General features: G+C 37.1%; 1 protein-coding gene across 1 annotated transcript; it reads right to left on the reverse strand.

Annotated features, from left to right (window-relative positions):
* Positions 1 to 294: 294 nt before the first annotated feature.
* LOC104899929 (clathrin heavy chain 1) lies at positions 295 to 12,991 on the reverse strand. Its single transcript, XM_010687220.4, has 30 exons — positions 12,718 to 12,991; positions 11,880 to 12,084; positions 11,283 to 11,371; positions 11,098 to 11,176; positions 10,851 to 10,978; positions 10,187 to 10,285; positions 9,951 to 10,059; positions 9,514 to 9,593; positions 9,199 to 9,426; positions 9,053 to 9,118; positions 8,083 to 8,199; positions 7,750 to 7,947; positions 7,512 to 7,628; positions 6,410 to 6,469; positions 6,234 to 6,320; positions 5,980 to 6,063; positions 5,747 to 5,881; positions 5,601 to 5,663; positions 5,419 to 5,523; positions 5,236 to 5,348; positions 4,425 to 4,677; positions 4,186 to 4,322; positions 3,825 to 4,103; positions 2,709 to 3,711; positions 2,109 to 2,594; positions 1,854 to 2,024; positions 1,578 to 1,763; positions 1,303 to 1,425; positions 1,092 to 1,202; positions 295 to 953 (listed from the first exon to the last, which is right to left on the reverse strand). The coding sequence occupies exons 1-30, from the start codon at positions 12,760 to 12,762 to the stop codon at positions 792 to 794; spliced, it is 5,118 nt and encodes a 1,705-aa protein (XP_010685522.2). The 5' UTR covers positions 12,763 to 12,991; the 3' UTR covers positions 295 to 791.
* Between the last annotated feature and the right edge of the window lie 1,574 nt (positions 12,992 to 14,565).

Here is a 14,565-nt window from a genome sequence, read left to right on the forward strand (position 1 = left end):
TTTTTTAACATCAACACTGTTTACTACTACTCGCTTTGACTTGTTTGGTCTACGAAATGAACTTGAGTCACCTCCTCAAGTAGGCTGATCACTGGTGAGGGCACCAAATACGAAAATATTGAATACATGAATATAAAAGCATACTCTTCAAAACATATGATTAAGCCAATGTAAAAACCCAAGTAGAAATAACATACTCTACAAAACAAAGGTTAACAGCTCAAAACCAATTAATCCTCCGCAAAGCATATGATTAAGCCGCGTTATCAAGATTTAAACTATGTATACATCAGCTTGCACACAAAATGGTTCATCAATAATTGCTGAAAGAAACTAAAGTTGCATGTTTTTACAAAATGAGATCCAAAGATGAGTATATTTCAGCATACAAATGGATACTATCAAAATCTCCCAACATATTTATAAAACATACTGTTCGATAGTAAATTCCATGACCTATATCCTATACACAGTGGCAAATCCACCACTTGCACTTCAAAATCCACAAGATACGACAAATTTCAACAAACCAGCACTATAAAACATACAACGAGGTAATCTAAGGACCAACCCTGACTACCCAAAGAGAACTGAAATTTTTTTGACTCAGCTAATTAAAGAATAATTGAAGGCATTATGAACAACTCCTACAACTAATTAGTGCATACACAGATATCCAAAATGCAAGACGCCTGAAACTTCACCTCAATAACCCAGCTACTAGAAAAATTGATTTTGCCGCGAGTTGCTAGCACCTACAGCCTCATATTACTTGGAAGAATCAAACTTTTTTAGTATGAGCCCATTGGTGGCATGCCATAAGCAGGCATTGGAGGCATGCCCATCGCGCCCATAGGTGGAGGAGGACCATAGCCACCACCCATTGCACCTCCTCCCATTCCAGGCATCGGTGGAGCTGGTAAAGCAAGAGGCAGCAACTGTGCATACATATTCTGCACAAAATTTTTATAATGAGAAAACAAAAACATCAATGATATGTATCAAGCAAGCACAAATAAACAAATAAACAAAATTGTGCAAACTTGAAACCATGAAGTTTTTAAAACATCAAGACATCTAATGAAACATACCTGTTGTGCAACCATATCTTTCTCCTCTGCTTCTTTTGCTTTAACCTCCTTCTGAGCTTCAAGTTTTGCTTTAATCAGCTCATCGACCTTGCCCGTGTATTCTCGAATAAACTGTAGATGAGAAATAGGAAAATGAACAAAAAGCTTAAAGAGTGAAATTAAAATAGTAGCTAATAAGTAGAAAGGAAAAAGAGAGGGGGTCCTTATCGACCTGTAAGAGATACGGGAAGGCAAAGTCAACCATATTGTTCAACCATGCCAGCTCCAATGCAACATCAGCTCTGATTAAATCGTAACACACAAAAAGACATGATGCAAAGCACTCTTTCTTTCCCTGCAAAGGCATTTGGCACCATAAACACGTCAAAAGAGAATATATACTCCATAGAAAAGCCACTTCAGAGTTCTTCCCAGTACCAGTTGGAAAAAGAAAAAAAAAAAAACTCCTCCAGGAAAACAAAAAGAAAAACAGCAGTTGATCTATACCTGCTCAATGAAATACACAAGCAACTCCTCTGCAAGTTCACGATCACCAGATTGAGAAGCAGTCTCCATTGCATCCTTGTAAAGACTGTCTTTCTTTGACAATGCGATGGACTGCTTCCATCTGCCGGCCTTCTTGTATATGTAAGCTGCAATACGTCTCATTTCTAGCAACTCATGTTTCTCCACCTGTTTTAACCGTATGTCAGAATAACAATTAAAGCAATATCTCAAAGATAAAGATATTACATGAAGCAAAAAAGACGGTGCATATCCTACCTTCTGGGCAAGACCTATCTGGTCAAAGTTGTCATGTAAGTCTATGGACTCACGAAGCCTATCATAGTCTTCTTCCTCGAGATAGATCTCATTCAAAGCTTCATTAACAGCAGATACATTGTTGCTTTGGACAGCTACCATATATGGCTTCACAAGAGGAAGTTGACCGGCCTGAAATATAAGAGTGAATGACATCTGTTAATAAAGTCAAAAGAAAAACTTAAATAGAAATACAAAAGAAGAACAAGCGGGCACCTTTCTCATGATGTCAACAACACGTGAGTGATCCACACGAAGTGCAAGAACATTGAGCATGTCATTAATAAGATCAGGATGTTCTTGCAAGTAGAAGTGTACAGCCTTATAGTAAAGCTCCACACTTGCAACCTTAACAATAATGTCTTTGAACTGCATGTGATCCCATGCTTCTGGAGAATGATTCATTACAGTGGTGGCAGCATTGTCATACTCGTCATATTGTATATACAAATAAGTAAGTTCCTTCCAATGTTGTTGCTCATCGCAAGCTCTAATCAGCTTCGGTATGTTAAGACGGGTTGAAAACAATTTAATATGCTCCATGAGCTTCTCAGGGCGGTATCTAGCATAGAGAACTCCCAACTCAGTGAAGATACCCATATGTGCACGTTCCAATCCCAATCCACTTTCCATAAGAGAAATGAGCTCGTTAAAGCATCCCCTGTTTTGATAGAATTCACTGACCTCTTCCAGATCATCAACCTACAACAAGGATTCACAGTTGAGAACATATAAAATGTACAGATCCAATGGAAAAGCAGGGAACAAAAAGGAATTATTTACCACAAGCTAATGATACAAGAACAGCAAAACTACCTGTATGATGACATTAAGACCACATATCTGAGCCAATCGGAACTCTTCAGCATCCACACAAGCGAAACAAACTTCCTTCCAAGTCTTTGCGCTGTTAGCCTTACGAGCTGCATCAACAGCACCTTGGAACTGCTTTAATTTCACAAGAGTAACAGCCAGCTTAGCCCAGTTAGAAATGAATGCGTATATGATCTTTGCTGCCTCATATAAAGCTTCATCATATAGACGATCTCCAACGGTTTGAAGATTGGCAACATTGGGCATAAGTATGAACTCTTCAATTTCACTAAGTCTATCAATTTTCGCGTATGCGTATATAAGTTCACTGTCAACCCTGGGCTCCTTGACCTTCTCCCTAACCATCAGAAGGTATTTCACCATGTCATGGTAAACATCTGCATCCTCAGCTGCTTTAATAACTTCCAAGAAATGGGTGGCATCCTCAGCCCGGATAAATGACTCAATTGCATCACTCACTAGACCTTCCTTGAGTTGGGCCTTGGCAACCTGACTCCATACAGCATCCTCTTCAACACGAAATGCAAACTCCACAGCCCGGTCGATATTGCGGATATTGTCCAGCAGCACGTTCACAGCCTGGACATTTAAGTTAAATTTCTTAAAGATCGCAAATGCTTCCTCATACAACTGTGCTTCCACTGCCACTTCTCCAACTGCAGGTCCATCAAAGTTGTCCAGCCTATTGATGTAATCCATAACTCTTGAAGAATCTGCCTTGATAGCAGTAAGTATAAGTAGATTTTGCAAATTGAAGTTTCCACTGAAAGCAGAGTTTTGAAGCACAATCTTTTCAAGAAGCTCAATCAGCTCATGAGGAAGATCAGCTGTCATAAAGGCTTTAACAGCAGCAGAAACCTGCTCAGGGCTCTTGCTTTCAGGCAAAGCAGTTGAAACAACTTGATCTATTAATTGCCGCCTGTACTCATTGTCTGGAGTGAGGACCAAATCCCAGAGGTCACCATCCATTCTCTCCACGACATATCTGAAAATGACAATAAATTACAGGTCAGCAAACAAGCAGTAGCAATAGTAATAATAATTATTCTCCATTAGGGTATGAGTAACAATTCCTGCAAGGTTCAAGTTGAAACCAACCTGGCCTGTAGCTTGAATAATGAATTCTTATTTGTGACATTAATAAGCTCCTCATCACACTGTCCTCGCCTATATGCAACAACAGCGAGAGTAGGATCCCTTTTCTCACAATATTTACCCACAACACGGGAATCATAGTAAGGATTAGTAGTGAGAAAATGCTCGGGGTTGTTATTGCTGTCAATGATGATCTTGCCCAGAGCATTGTGAACATGTACATCAGTGCTCCCCTCACTAACAAGGTGCTCCAGGAACTGGGTGAGCAAGCGCAGGCGATTCCTGTTTGGGAAAGTAAGATTAGCATACTTAGAAAATCAAATTTTATTAATGAAAATTACAGTGTCTCAATAGAAAAGCACACCTTTTTTCACACTCCTCCACAAGTGGCTCTACGGGAAGAAGAGATCTCACGGAGAGTATGAGGCCTTTGATAAAATCTTCAGGACACTCATCATCTAACAGCTGCCCTACAACTAGTGGAGCATTGGCAGGATTGACCTATTGAACAGAAAAGTCATTATGAAAGTAGGCTAAAGAAAACAGCAAAATTTTAAGAGTAGGTGTTTCTAACTTCCAACTTTGACAATCTAAAGAGTTTACCTTTTGCACATAGCCTTCAATGTATCGGAGCATATTGTTCTTGTAGAGGTAGTGGGTAAGGTCAGGTACAAACCCAAAACGATCACAAACATTTATTAGAGGCCTTGCATCTGGAAGCTTTGCTTCCATTAAGAAATTCTTTGTTTTCTCAGCATCATAAAAGTTCGATTCTCGAGTTACACGTTCCACTTCCTTAATTTGCCCAGTCTTAGCTGCTGCTTCAATGTACTTAAAATGGATTTCTGGGTCCTCACTGCCAAAACAAATTATCATATTAAAAAAACAACGTATAGATAATTAAAAAAAAAGTTCATAAGAATATTTTGAACTATGGTAGTAAACTAGTCATCTCATAATAATCCCAACTATGGGAGGTGCATTCTTAAAATTATCTAGTGACATAAAATAACTAATGTATAAGGATAAAGATGAGTGAAAGCTCTATTTTGGAGTTAGGTGCACTGTTACCTAATTCCTTGATTCCCCCGCGAATCGCGAATTGAGAAAAGCGAATTATGGTCAGTTTTGGTTTATTTTTGGCTCATTTTGGGCGAATTGGCGAATTCAAAAGGCGAATTAGATAGCGAATTAGGTAACACTGGTTAGGTGAGTGGAGGGGGCGGGTAATTCAGGGGAAAATTATATAAACAAAATCCATGAAAACACCTCTTATAGTTGGTATTATTCTAGAATAATCAATAGTTAAGATTATTATGGAAAGACCAACCGTAATTGTTGAAACAATACTTGTAAAAAATTTATCTAATTAATAAAATATGCATCAATTTGAATTATTAAGGCTAGACAATACCTAGAGCTTAAAAATGAGCCCAAGAAGAAATACAGTCCTTCATAAGATTTGAACTGCTCGAAGAGCTTCATGCAACCATCGACGCCTAATTGCTCACAATATTCTTTGGCAACCTGCCCATCAACATGTCAGAACCCATGAAAGCCATTAAGGCAAGGCAGGAACACAAGGGAGGATGTTTACCTGCACAATTATCTGGAGATTGCCTCTGAGATTAACCAGTAAAAGATCTTTCATGCACTCCAGGGCCCACTCCTTAGAAAGAGTTCCAAAGAACTCCACAAGTGCCTGAATCAAAAACACATAATTAAAAGTAATGTCACATGCATCCAGAAACCAACTTATTCATAAACCAGGTACCAAACCTGTGGCTCAATAGCATGTGTATTGACTATGACACGCTTAACATCCGGTAACTCAGTGTAATGCTGCAGGTAAGAGAAGACATTTAGTGCAATAATACTCAAAAACATAAACAAGAAATGCTGTCAGTAAAAAGAACAAATATTACCTTGAGAGCCTGCAAATACAGGCCACCCTTTTCACAAAGCTGTGCAATTCGTGGGCGGTCATAATGGCTGAACATGCCATTAGCTAATATTGCATCTGCTACATTCGGAAACGTGACTAGATTTATTTCCAAAACCTGCGAATTTTAGTTTGTGTTAGCACAGAGATAGATGCAAAAAACAAATCAGATAGCTTAATAATGTACAGATATGATGGCAAAAGTTGAGTTCTTACTTTAGTTTGGAGATAACCATGTTCTGGTAAATTGGGCTTGAGCACATCCAATAAAAATGCAGTTGCCTCACGAATCAAGTTTCTCTGATAAAATAAAGTAATGCTCATCAACCATTTGACACTAAAATCAATCAGATAGCAGATAGCAAAGTCAACCATTACACACAGCCAAATATTGGATAACCGTGCAATCATTCTTAATATTCAGAATCAAACCCCAATATGCTTCAAAAAAAACGAAATAAATGCAGCACCTGAAGGAACAGATCTGTGATAGTATTGTAGTCAAGAGGGCAGCCTCCCTCCATTTGAGACATCATTAAAGCAAAATTAACAGCTCCCTGTCATATAAGCCAATAACAAATATTAGATCAGACATTTATCTTAATCTCTCACTCCCTGAACAATCAACTCCCAAATGGTATAGTACCTGAGGGTCAGTCCGTAAGATTGTTTGCAAGAGGAACAAATAATCAGGTGTGTACCCAACCTGCAGCAATGGCATTGATATTAAGCATACAAACCAAATACTCATTACGAGTGTAGATCCCATGGCAGTCAAATATACATGGAAAACTTGACACGGAAACAAAACCCACTTGTATTTTACTCTGGTGAAACAGACTACTAGTAAACGTCAACTGATCAACATCTAACACCATTAACTCACAACTCACAAGGGTGCATATGTCGATGCACAGCACAGAAGTACTTGTCACTTAGTTTGGCTAATGTATCTGCAGTCCCAGGCATGGTCCAGGGCCCTTCCATCCCAAATTATTTGCTCTATTTCCTTTTTACAGGAGTTGAAGTTCACCAATATTGACTGTAAATTCCCACTAGTATATAAGAAAAGGAAGTATCAAGTGGGATCTTGTAAGATCCATTCCACGTAGCATTCTTAAAATATGAACTTTTTACAATTTTACTAATAAGTAATTTAAGATATTATTAAACATGTATCTTGGGGATTGCCAAAAAAAATGAAGCAAACAATTGTAACTGGAAGGAGTATTCTGTTAAAAACCAGCTTTAATCAGTAATATTCGATTTTTCTTTTCTCTGAAAACAGTCATATTCAGTAACTTCATAAAAAAAAATACACAGGTGAATTTGTGAGTATTAGTTTTGATCAGTAACAATCAGTATTAATAAGTAAAAAATCAGTTTCAATCAGTAGAAATCAGCTTAATCAGTCAAATTATCTTAATTTGGTAAATTCAGGTAAAAAGAACAGGTCGCAAGTCTGATAAAACCCTCTGCAAAGTTCTACGCATCTACCCTCTGGATTCCATGATCCATCCTGTTAACTAATCATGACCTTCAAGAGGGCATAAGAACTTAGAAGTAAGAGATTGTAAAGTTCTGATTGAAAGTCTGATTCTGATAATCATCTCGCTATGTAAAGTTCCTGTTAACTGATCATGCCCAGAAGGCATAAGAGCTTAAAGATTAGATTAGAGTATTAGAAAGGATCTGACGCTCACGATATATGTTTTCAGCACGACATTTACAAAAGAAAATCCACTGACCTGCTTTGAATATATCAAAATCTTATCAAACTCCCTCCTCTCAGCAAACGCTGCAACAACCTTTGGAGTTGCCCTAGCTTTGATGTATATTTTCAGAGCAAGGTCAGTATCCACTGTCTGCATATAAAAGAAAATAGGAAATCAGAAAGGCCCAAGAAACCTGCCTCAAAGACAATAGAAATAAACAGACACCAATGACTAACTAAAGAAATATAAAAGTATCTAAGTTCAAACCAACCTTCACAAGATCTCCAAGCTCCTCACTACATTCAAGCTTGTCCTCTGCCAACCAATTTTCCAACAGATTCTTCTTGTTCTGATTAACAACTAGTCTAGACAATTCCAGTGATTCAAAAGCATTGAGTTTTCCCCTGGTTAACAATGTTCCAAAGTACTGCAGCAATGGTGGTGTTTGCCCAGCTTGTACAGGAACACTCTGCAAATAATAATAAAATAATCATGAGGAAAAAAGTTCACGACCAGAAAGAAATGAGTGAAAGTTTAAGCACAATACAGTTTGCAAAGCATGAACCAAAGGAAAAAACTACAAGTAAGAACAACTTTTAAGTACCTGGAACTTGGCAACGGTATCAGGAGTGCGCAAAATGCCCTGCGGAGATTCTGCAGCAAGCTCAGCTGCCTCCTTGTACTTTGTCTGAGCAAACAGTTCCTGGAATCGCTGGACAACCTAATAAAAGGAAAGAAATTGGTAAATTTATAGCACATTAATGGATTAAAAGTTTTTACAATAAAGTGAATCACTGAATCTTTCAGCCTGAGTAATTTTTGTGTGCTGTAAAGATGATTATTTGGATATTCTGCCACAGACAATAATAGTATTTCCCACAGCAAGCACAACAACAACACTAATAATAAATCATCACTTCATGGCTGAAATTTACGCATTGACTGCTCACAAGAAAAAGAAGGTCAAAGTCATTGCAATTCATGTCGTCAAGAGGAAAACATGTAAAGATTATTAGCATTTGCTCGTCCATCAAATTCTATCACCAAAAGAACAAAAAGACTTGCTAGATGTTTAAGGCAGATAATAAATACCATATTTTCCTAATATCTTCCAAAGCATAAATTGCAGTAATTAATTCCTTCCTACTACTATTGCCCATTCAGGATCTGCATATAGTTGGCTATAATCTGTGTGATATAAAGAACACCTTATAAACCTCAAACCAAGTTCACTTCCAAGAAAAATTCATTCAAAATATCTAAACCATCAGAATACAACACACGATAACGCATACTTTCCAAACAAAAGGTAACACGTCTGATTGCAGAGTTATCAATTTCATCAAGCCAGATAATCAATTATAAAGCATAGATGGATACTTCAGAGCTACTTCCTCCGTCTAATATTTTACCCATTTGGTATGGCACAAAGTTTAAGGAGTGAGTTTAGAATAGACCAATATACAATTTACATTCATTTTCTTATTTAGGAGAGTTTGGTGTGGCCCACTAAGTAGCTACTAATATCTTATCACAAGATAAAAAATATTGAAGACGAAGGGCGTACTACTTACCAAGTTTTCTGCACCAGGAAGGTTTCCTCGCTTTGCAAGATTAACTGCAAGCTCCAGGTTATTAAGCTGTAATGTTCAAATTTACATCAATGGGACAATTCTGCGCTTAGCTCATTACATAGATAAAGCTCACTCCAAAATCCTACCTGACCGCTAACAAATGGCACAATTGATGCTTCATTTACAGTGGCTAACAACACCTGACCTCGTCTGTTGACAGCATAAAATCCACCAGCGGAGGATGCTTCAGACGTCAAAAAGATTGGATCAGGACTGATCCTGTTTCTGTAAACCGCACTAGCCGTCTCCAGATCATATACAAACAGAAGACCTAGCTTTGTGATTACATATATCAATCCATACTTCTGAGATATCTGCAGGACACAAAAACAGTTGGTCAGTAAAGTTAACCAACCAACTTCCTAGGTTGCAGCATATGAATGAAATACCACCGAAGATACCTGCATAGCCACAGGAAAGTCATCTGCAAAATCTGGAGGGAAGAAGAGATCTGCTTGTTTCTTACTAAATCCGGGTTTCCCTGTAAAGAATTTTCCAATATATCATACAGTAAAATAAATATAGATAATGCCAAATCTAAAAATAAGAATCCAAGCCATTTTCATTGACTGACAACTCTAAGAACTGTTATGTCAGAAAGCTGCCAACTAAGAACAGCAATCTCCCTGCAGAGGAATTGATCTTATGTCCCAATAAATAAGCAAAACTCAATAATTTGTCTGATTTCTGTTATTGACTATACTATTTTAACAATACCTAAAGCATACGAACCATTGGGACAAAACAATCATCTCGATGTACAGCTCTCAAGAAGTACTGACTGTCAGCATAAGAAAGGAAGGTGACAAAGTGACGCAAAGCTGCAAAGGAAGCTTACCAGGCTGGGCACCAAGTTCAATGACATGCAACTTTGAAGTAACCTGTCCAGCATTAGATGTCTTGCTGGCAAAGGAAATAAGAGTTGAAGGATTTTCGTTTCCAGGAACCTATACCAAAAATACGAAACACTGGTGAGTATCAATGAATGGTGACAGAATACTTATAATAACCTACTTAGACTATGAATACAGATATTTCTAGAGAAAAACAGAGGCATTCAAGGATGAGGAGAACCTTGAATTGAGCAAATGAAGCTGCATGAGCTTCAAGAGCTTGACTACGCTGCTGATCCACTGAAAACAGCTGCATGTTTCCTTTAACCAATTGTGGCTTCTGCAGTATGGCAAAGTACGTCCTAAGTTATATAATGCGGAGGGGAAAAAAAGGGATAGCCGACACCATCTTTGTCTCGAAACAAAACATTGCGAGTATTGGATTACATATGGATTATTTATATATATAAATAAAAATTGAATAGAATGTAATGACTATTTGCAGCTAGGATGTAGCTTGCATCAAGGGACACATTCAATTAAGCTGTAATATCCTTCTAGTTGTACACAGAAAACTCCCAGCACAAGAGTTGGTGACACAAGATCTTACGTATTCAAAAAATTAAAAGACACAATCAGATGTTAGATGAATATTGAAGAAAGAACAATGTTCCACCATATTCATTATGTAAAGTGACCAGTGTTACCTAATTCGCTATCTAATTCGCCTTTTGAATTCGCCAATTCGCCGAAAATGAGCCGAAAATGAACCAAAACAGACCATAATTCGCTTTTCTCAATTCGCGATTCGCGGGGGAATTAGGGAATTAGGTAACACTAATGTAAACTCTCATATGCCATCATCAACAATTGCAAAAAACTACGGAAATTAGGCAAAATCATACCTCAGGAGATCCAGGAGCAATTCCGATCAGAACCAACCATTTCTCCGAGGGATCACATCGGTAATTAATAATTTGATTGTTTGCTAGATTTGCAGTCCGCTCGAACACTTTCACAGGTTCAGAATCACCTAAACACAACATGCATGGATAATTTTCAAAGAAAGGAAATAAAAACGAAAAACTGCAATCACAGGAAAACGAACTAAAGTGCAAAAATCGCATCTTCTTGTCCAGCAAAGAGACTTGCCTTCAATTGACCAATGGTAAACTGATGTCTGCGTGACCAGGCCTAACATCTTAGGCGTAATCCATTTCCAGAAGACAACCTAAAGAAAGGGATATTAAACTATTATAGCATCCCCATATCAAGAAAGTTAACAACCAACAACATGACTCAAATATGCCCAATAAAAAAACAAAAACGTCACATACCATCTCAGGCATTTGATAGGACTTTATCTTTGCTTTTGCTTCAATATTAAATATCTGAAGATGATCCTGAGTAGTCCCGGGAAGTTGAGCTTCATATTAAAGATCACAAATCAGCAAGCGTTCAAAACTCCCCCCCCCCCTCCCCACACACACCCTCACAATGCACCAATACAATTATTATAATACTTGGTGCTAATTGTAAAAAGACCATATCAGGATAACATGGAAATTCAAGAACAAAATCGTTCGATCAATCATAAGAATTACAAGAGCTTGAGTTCATATGAATTACATAAATATATATATGAATAAAGTATATTAAGCAAGGGAAACATTGCAAAGCAATAACATTAAAGCCTAAAAGGTTTTTAGGAGACAAAACATGCAAGGTGGCATCGAGAGCAGCAGCAGCTACCATCATAATCTCATCAATATCAATTGGCCACTGAGAGAGGTCAGGTTAAATTCAAATAAAAAGTATCCAATTCATAAGATCAACTAATCAATCATGCACCTAAATATGTGAGTAGATTTTAAGTCGAATTGAAATATACTACCTGTAAAAGCAGAATTAGCTGAAGAAAGAGGTTCAAATACCTTTAAGAGCGAGAATTCTTGAATTAGGGTTCATCAAAGCAGAATCAGCCGTGATGGGACGTCTCAAAGGCTGACTTGGCATGCTCATGTCGATAATCACAACACTATTTTGAGGAGAAGTCTCTCTCACACAAATATACTTGTCCGATTCCATGGTTACATGAGTGAAAGTTATGAACTGAGGATTTATCCCTACGCTTGGCAGCTGAAGATAGAACAAACCAATTAAACAACATCTCAGCTTCAATCCAACCTTAAAAGAAGCTGCTAATTAAGTTGATTTTACAAAATTACAGATCAAAGCTTCAGAACGCGTAAATCTATCCACCTCAAAGCTGCAAATTCCAATTAACTCAAAAAGAGGTTAAAACCTCCTAATTTGACTCATTCACAGATCAAAATCGTGAAACAAGTGAATCAAGCTACTTCGAAATTGCAAATTCGAATACATTACATCGACTCGAATTCAGTCGAACCTTAAACTAGAGCTAAAATTCTTCATAATCTTTCACAATTACACCAACGAATCAACCAAACTCAACTTCAAACCAAAAACGCTAAAATGCGTCTAAATTCCACTGAATTACGGATCAATTCTACGACTAACTAAATCAAACTAACTAAAAATTAACATAATCACCTACTCACAAAAAAACAGTTCAAATCAAAGCAAAACCTCAATCTCGACTAAGATCTGAGCAGATCCAACACCAAATAAAGCTTAACAACAACGACAAAATTCCTAGGGTTTCAAGTAAATACCTCAAGTAATCAAACAAAACAGTACTAAAAATGAAAAAAAATCAAGAAAAATATGAAGAATGAAGAAGAAATTAACCGTTAAAGCTTCTTTCATAACAATAGGAGCATTAGCGGCAGCCATTGTTGAGTAGATCTTTGAAGAAGACGAATGAAAAGAATTTGGATTTTGAGTTCGTCTTAATCAGCGAACCCTCCCTTATGAAAAAGCGAGGGTTCTTATACGATAAAAGACCAGGAGAGAGAAAGAGAAAGATCTGTGCTAGAACGAGAGTTTGAAGAGAGGGGAGAGAAAATGAAAATGAGGAGATCTGCGAGAGACAGAGAGACTGGAGAAAATATAGTAGTAGTAGCGATTAGTGAGTAATAAAACTAATACTGTATTAATTCATTTTCCTTCCTTTGTCTTCTTTCTTTTTCTCTCTCGATAACAGATAAAAAATAGATTTAGAATGAGAATTAGTTATTGTCCACGACGATACGCTTGGATGATTTACCAACGTGCATTTTAAATCTTCGAAAATAGAAATATCATATAGTATTTAAATGATTTTTTCCCTCGCAAAATCCAACATGAGTATCGTCCAATAGTTGGTTAGTGCATTAGCATATCCAATGAGATGTGATGCATTCGAGTCTTGAAACACATACATGCGGCAAAGCAACACTAACTTTGACTAGTGGTTGAAACTCTTCATAAATGGTTGGTTTGGGTGAAGCGAATGACACTGGAACTAACTTTTTTTGCCGGTGGTGGAGAATCTGTGTTATTTTTTGCCCCCGTTTTTCACTTTTTCTTTCATTTATCATATATTTTCATTGATTAGAAGCCTAAGTAACGTGAAAATGTGTCAAGAAAAGTTAGGTTCGGCGTCATTTATGACACTCATTGCCATCAACCCAGTAGTTTGTGGTGTTTTGGCTACTAGTCAAAGTTGATGGCGTTGGGTGCATATGTGCCATAGTTTGTAGAATTGAGGCCAATTTTGCCAAATTTTAATATAGGGACCCAAATATTTAGAACTTTTTGAAAAAGTTCTTGTAAGAATAGTGACTTGAATGGTGCCTTGAAGGTGTTTGGTATAATGCGTGAAGAAGGAATGACATAAGGCTGACTTGTTATGCACATATCTCTCAATCTATAAATGGTTTTGATGTGATTCAAGTTGGAGGTGATAGCTTGTTCCAAGAGCTTTCCAACAATAGTTCATATGCCCAATTCCGCTGAGGAACGAGAAAGTTATGATCGTTTTACGAAGAGCTGACCGCGACTCGCGGTTTTGTGGATAGATTGCGACTCGTGTTTTCATTAATTGTTATTAGACGGGTTAAATCTCCGATTTACCCTTAGGTCGTTTATGCGACTAAAATAGTCTATACATAACATCTGTAACTCTGTATTCCTTAGGTCATCATCATCATTAATATAATATTCTCTCTCTCTGCCGTGGATGTAGCCAAATTGGTGAACCGCGTAAATTTGTTGTCTGTTTTTATTGTTTTTGCATTCATAATTTGTTTCTCTCTCACGTCCGTTATAACAGTTTTTATAATAGCATGTTTGTTGTGAATATAAGAATGAAGTGATTCTTTGATCACAAAAATCAATGATTAAGGTGAATATATAATTTGTAATACTATGCAAAACCTCATATATCATAACGTTATGGGTTTCATGAATTAAATCTCTCAGTGATTTTCTACTCTCGTTGATTAAAAATACGTGTTCTTTTTAATGATCTAATGGATATTTGCGATAAATTTTAGTTAGACAAAACTAAAATAAAGCAAGTATAATCAAGGTATTATTTAGAAACGAATCAAGCAATTAATTACACTAAACTAACGAAGGCTATTGAGAAATTTCCCGCTCTTAGCACTAAGGTAACGTTCATGGAATAAATAAGATCGTATTTAAAACATGATT

Source organism: Beta vulgaris, chromosome 7 (genome assembly GCF_026745355.1).
Source record: "Beta vulgaris subsp. vulgaris cultivar EL10 chromosome 7, EL10.2, whole genome shotgun sequence".
NCBI lineage: Eukaryota > Viridiplantae > Streptophyta > Magnoliopsida > Caryophyllales > Amaranthaceae > Beta > Beta vulgaris.

Coding starts and splice junctions, on each gene's coding strand:
- LOC104899929 (XM_010687220.4), bottom strand. CDS start 12,762: ATGGCTGCCGCTAATGCTCCTATTGTTATGAAAGAAGCTTTAACG. Junction 10,060..10,186: donor CTTCATTTGCTCAATTCAAG/GTTCTCCTCATC, acceptor TTTTTGGTATAG/GTTCCTGGAAACGAAAATCC. Junction 2,025..2,108: donor TTGTTGACATCATGAGAAAG/GTGCCCGCTTGT, acceptor CTTATATTTCAG/GCCGGTCAACTTCCTCTTGT.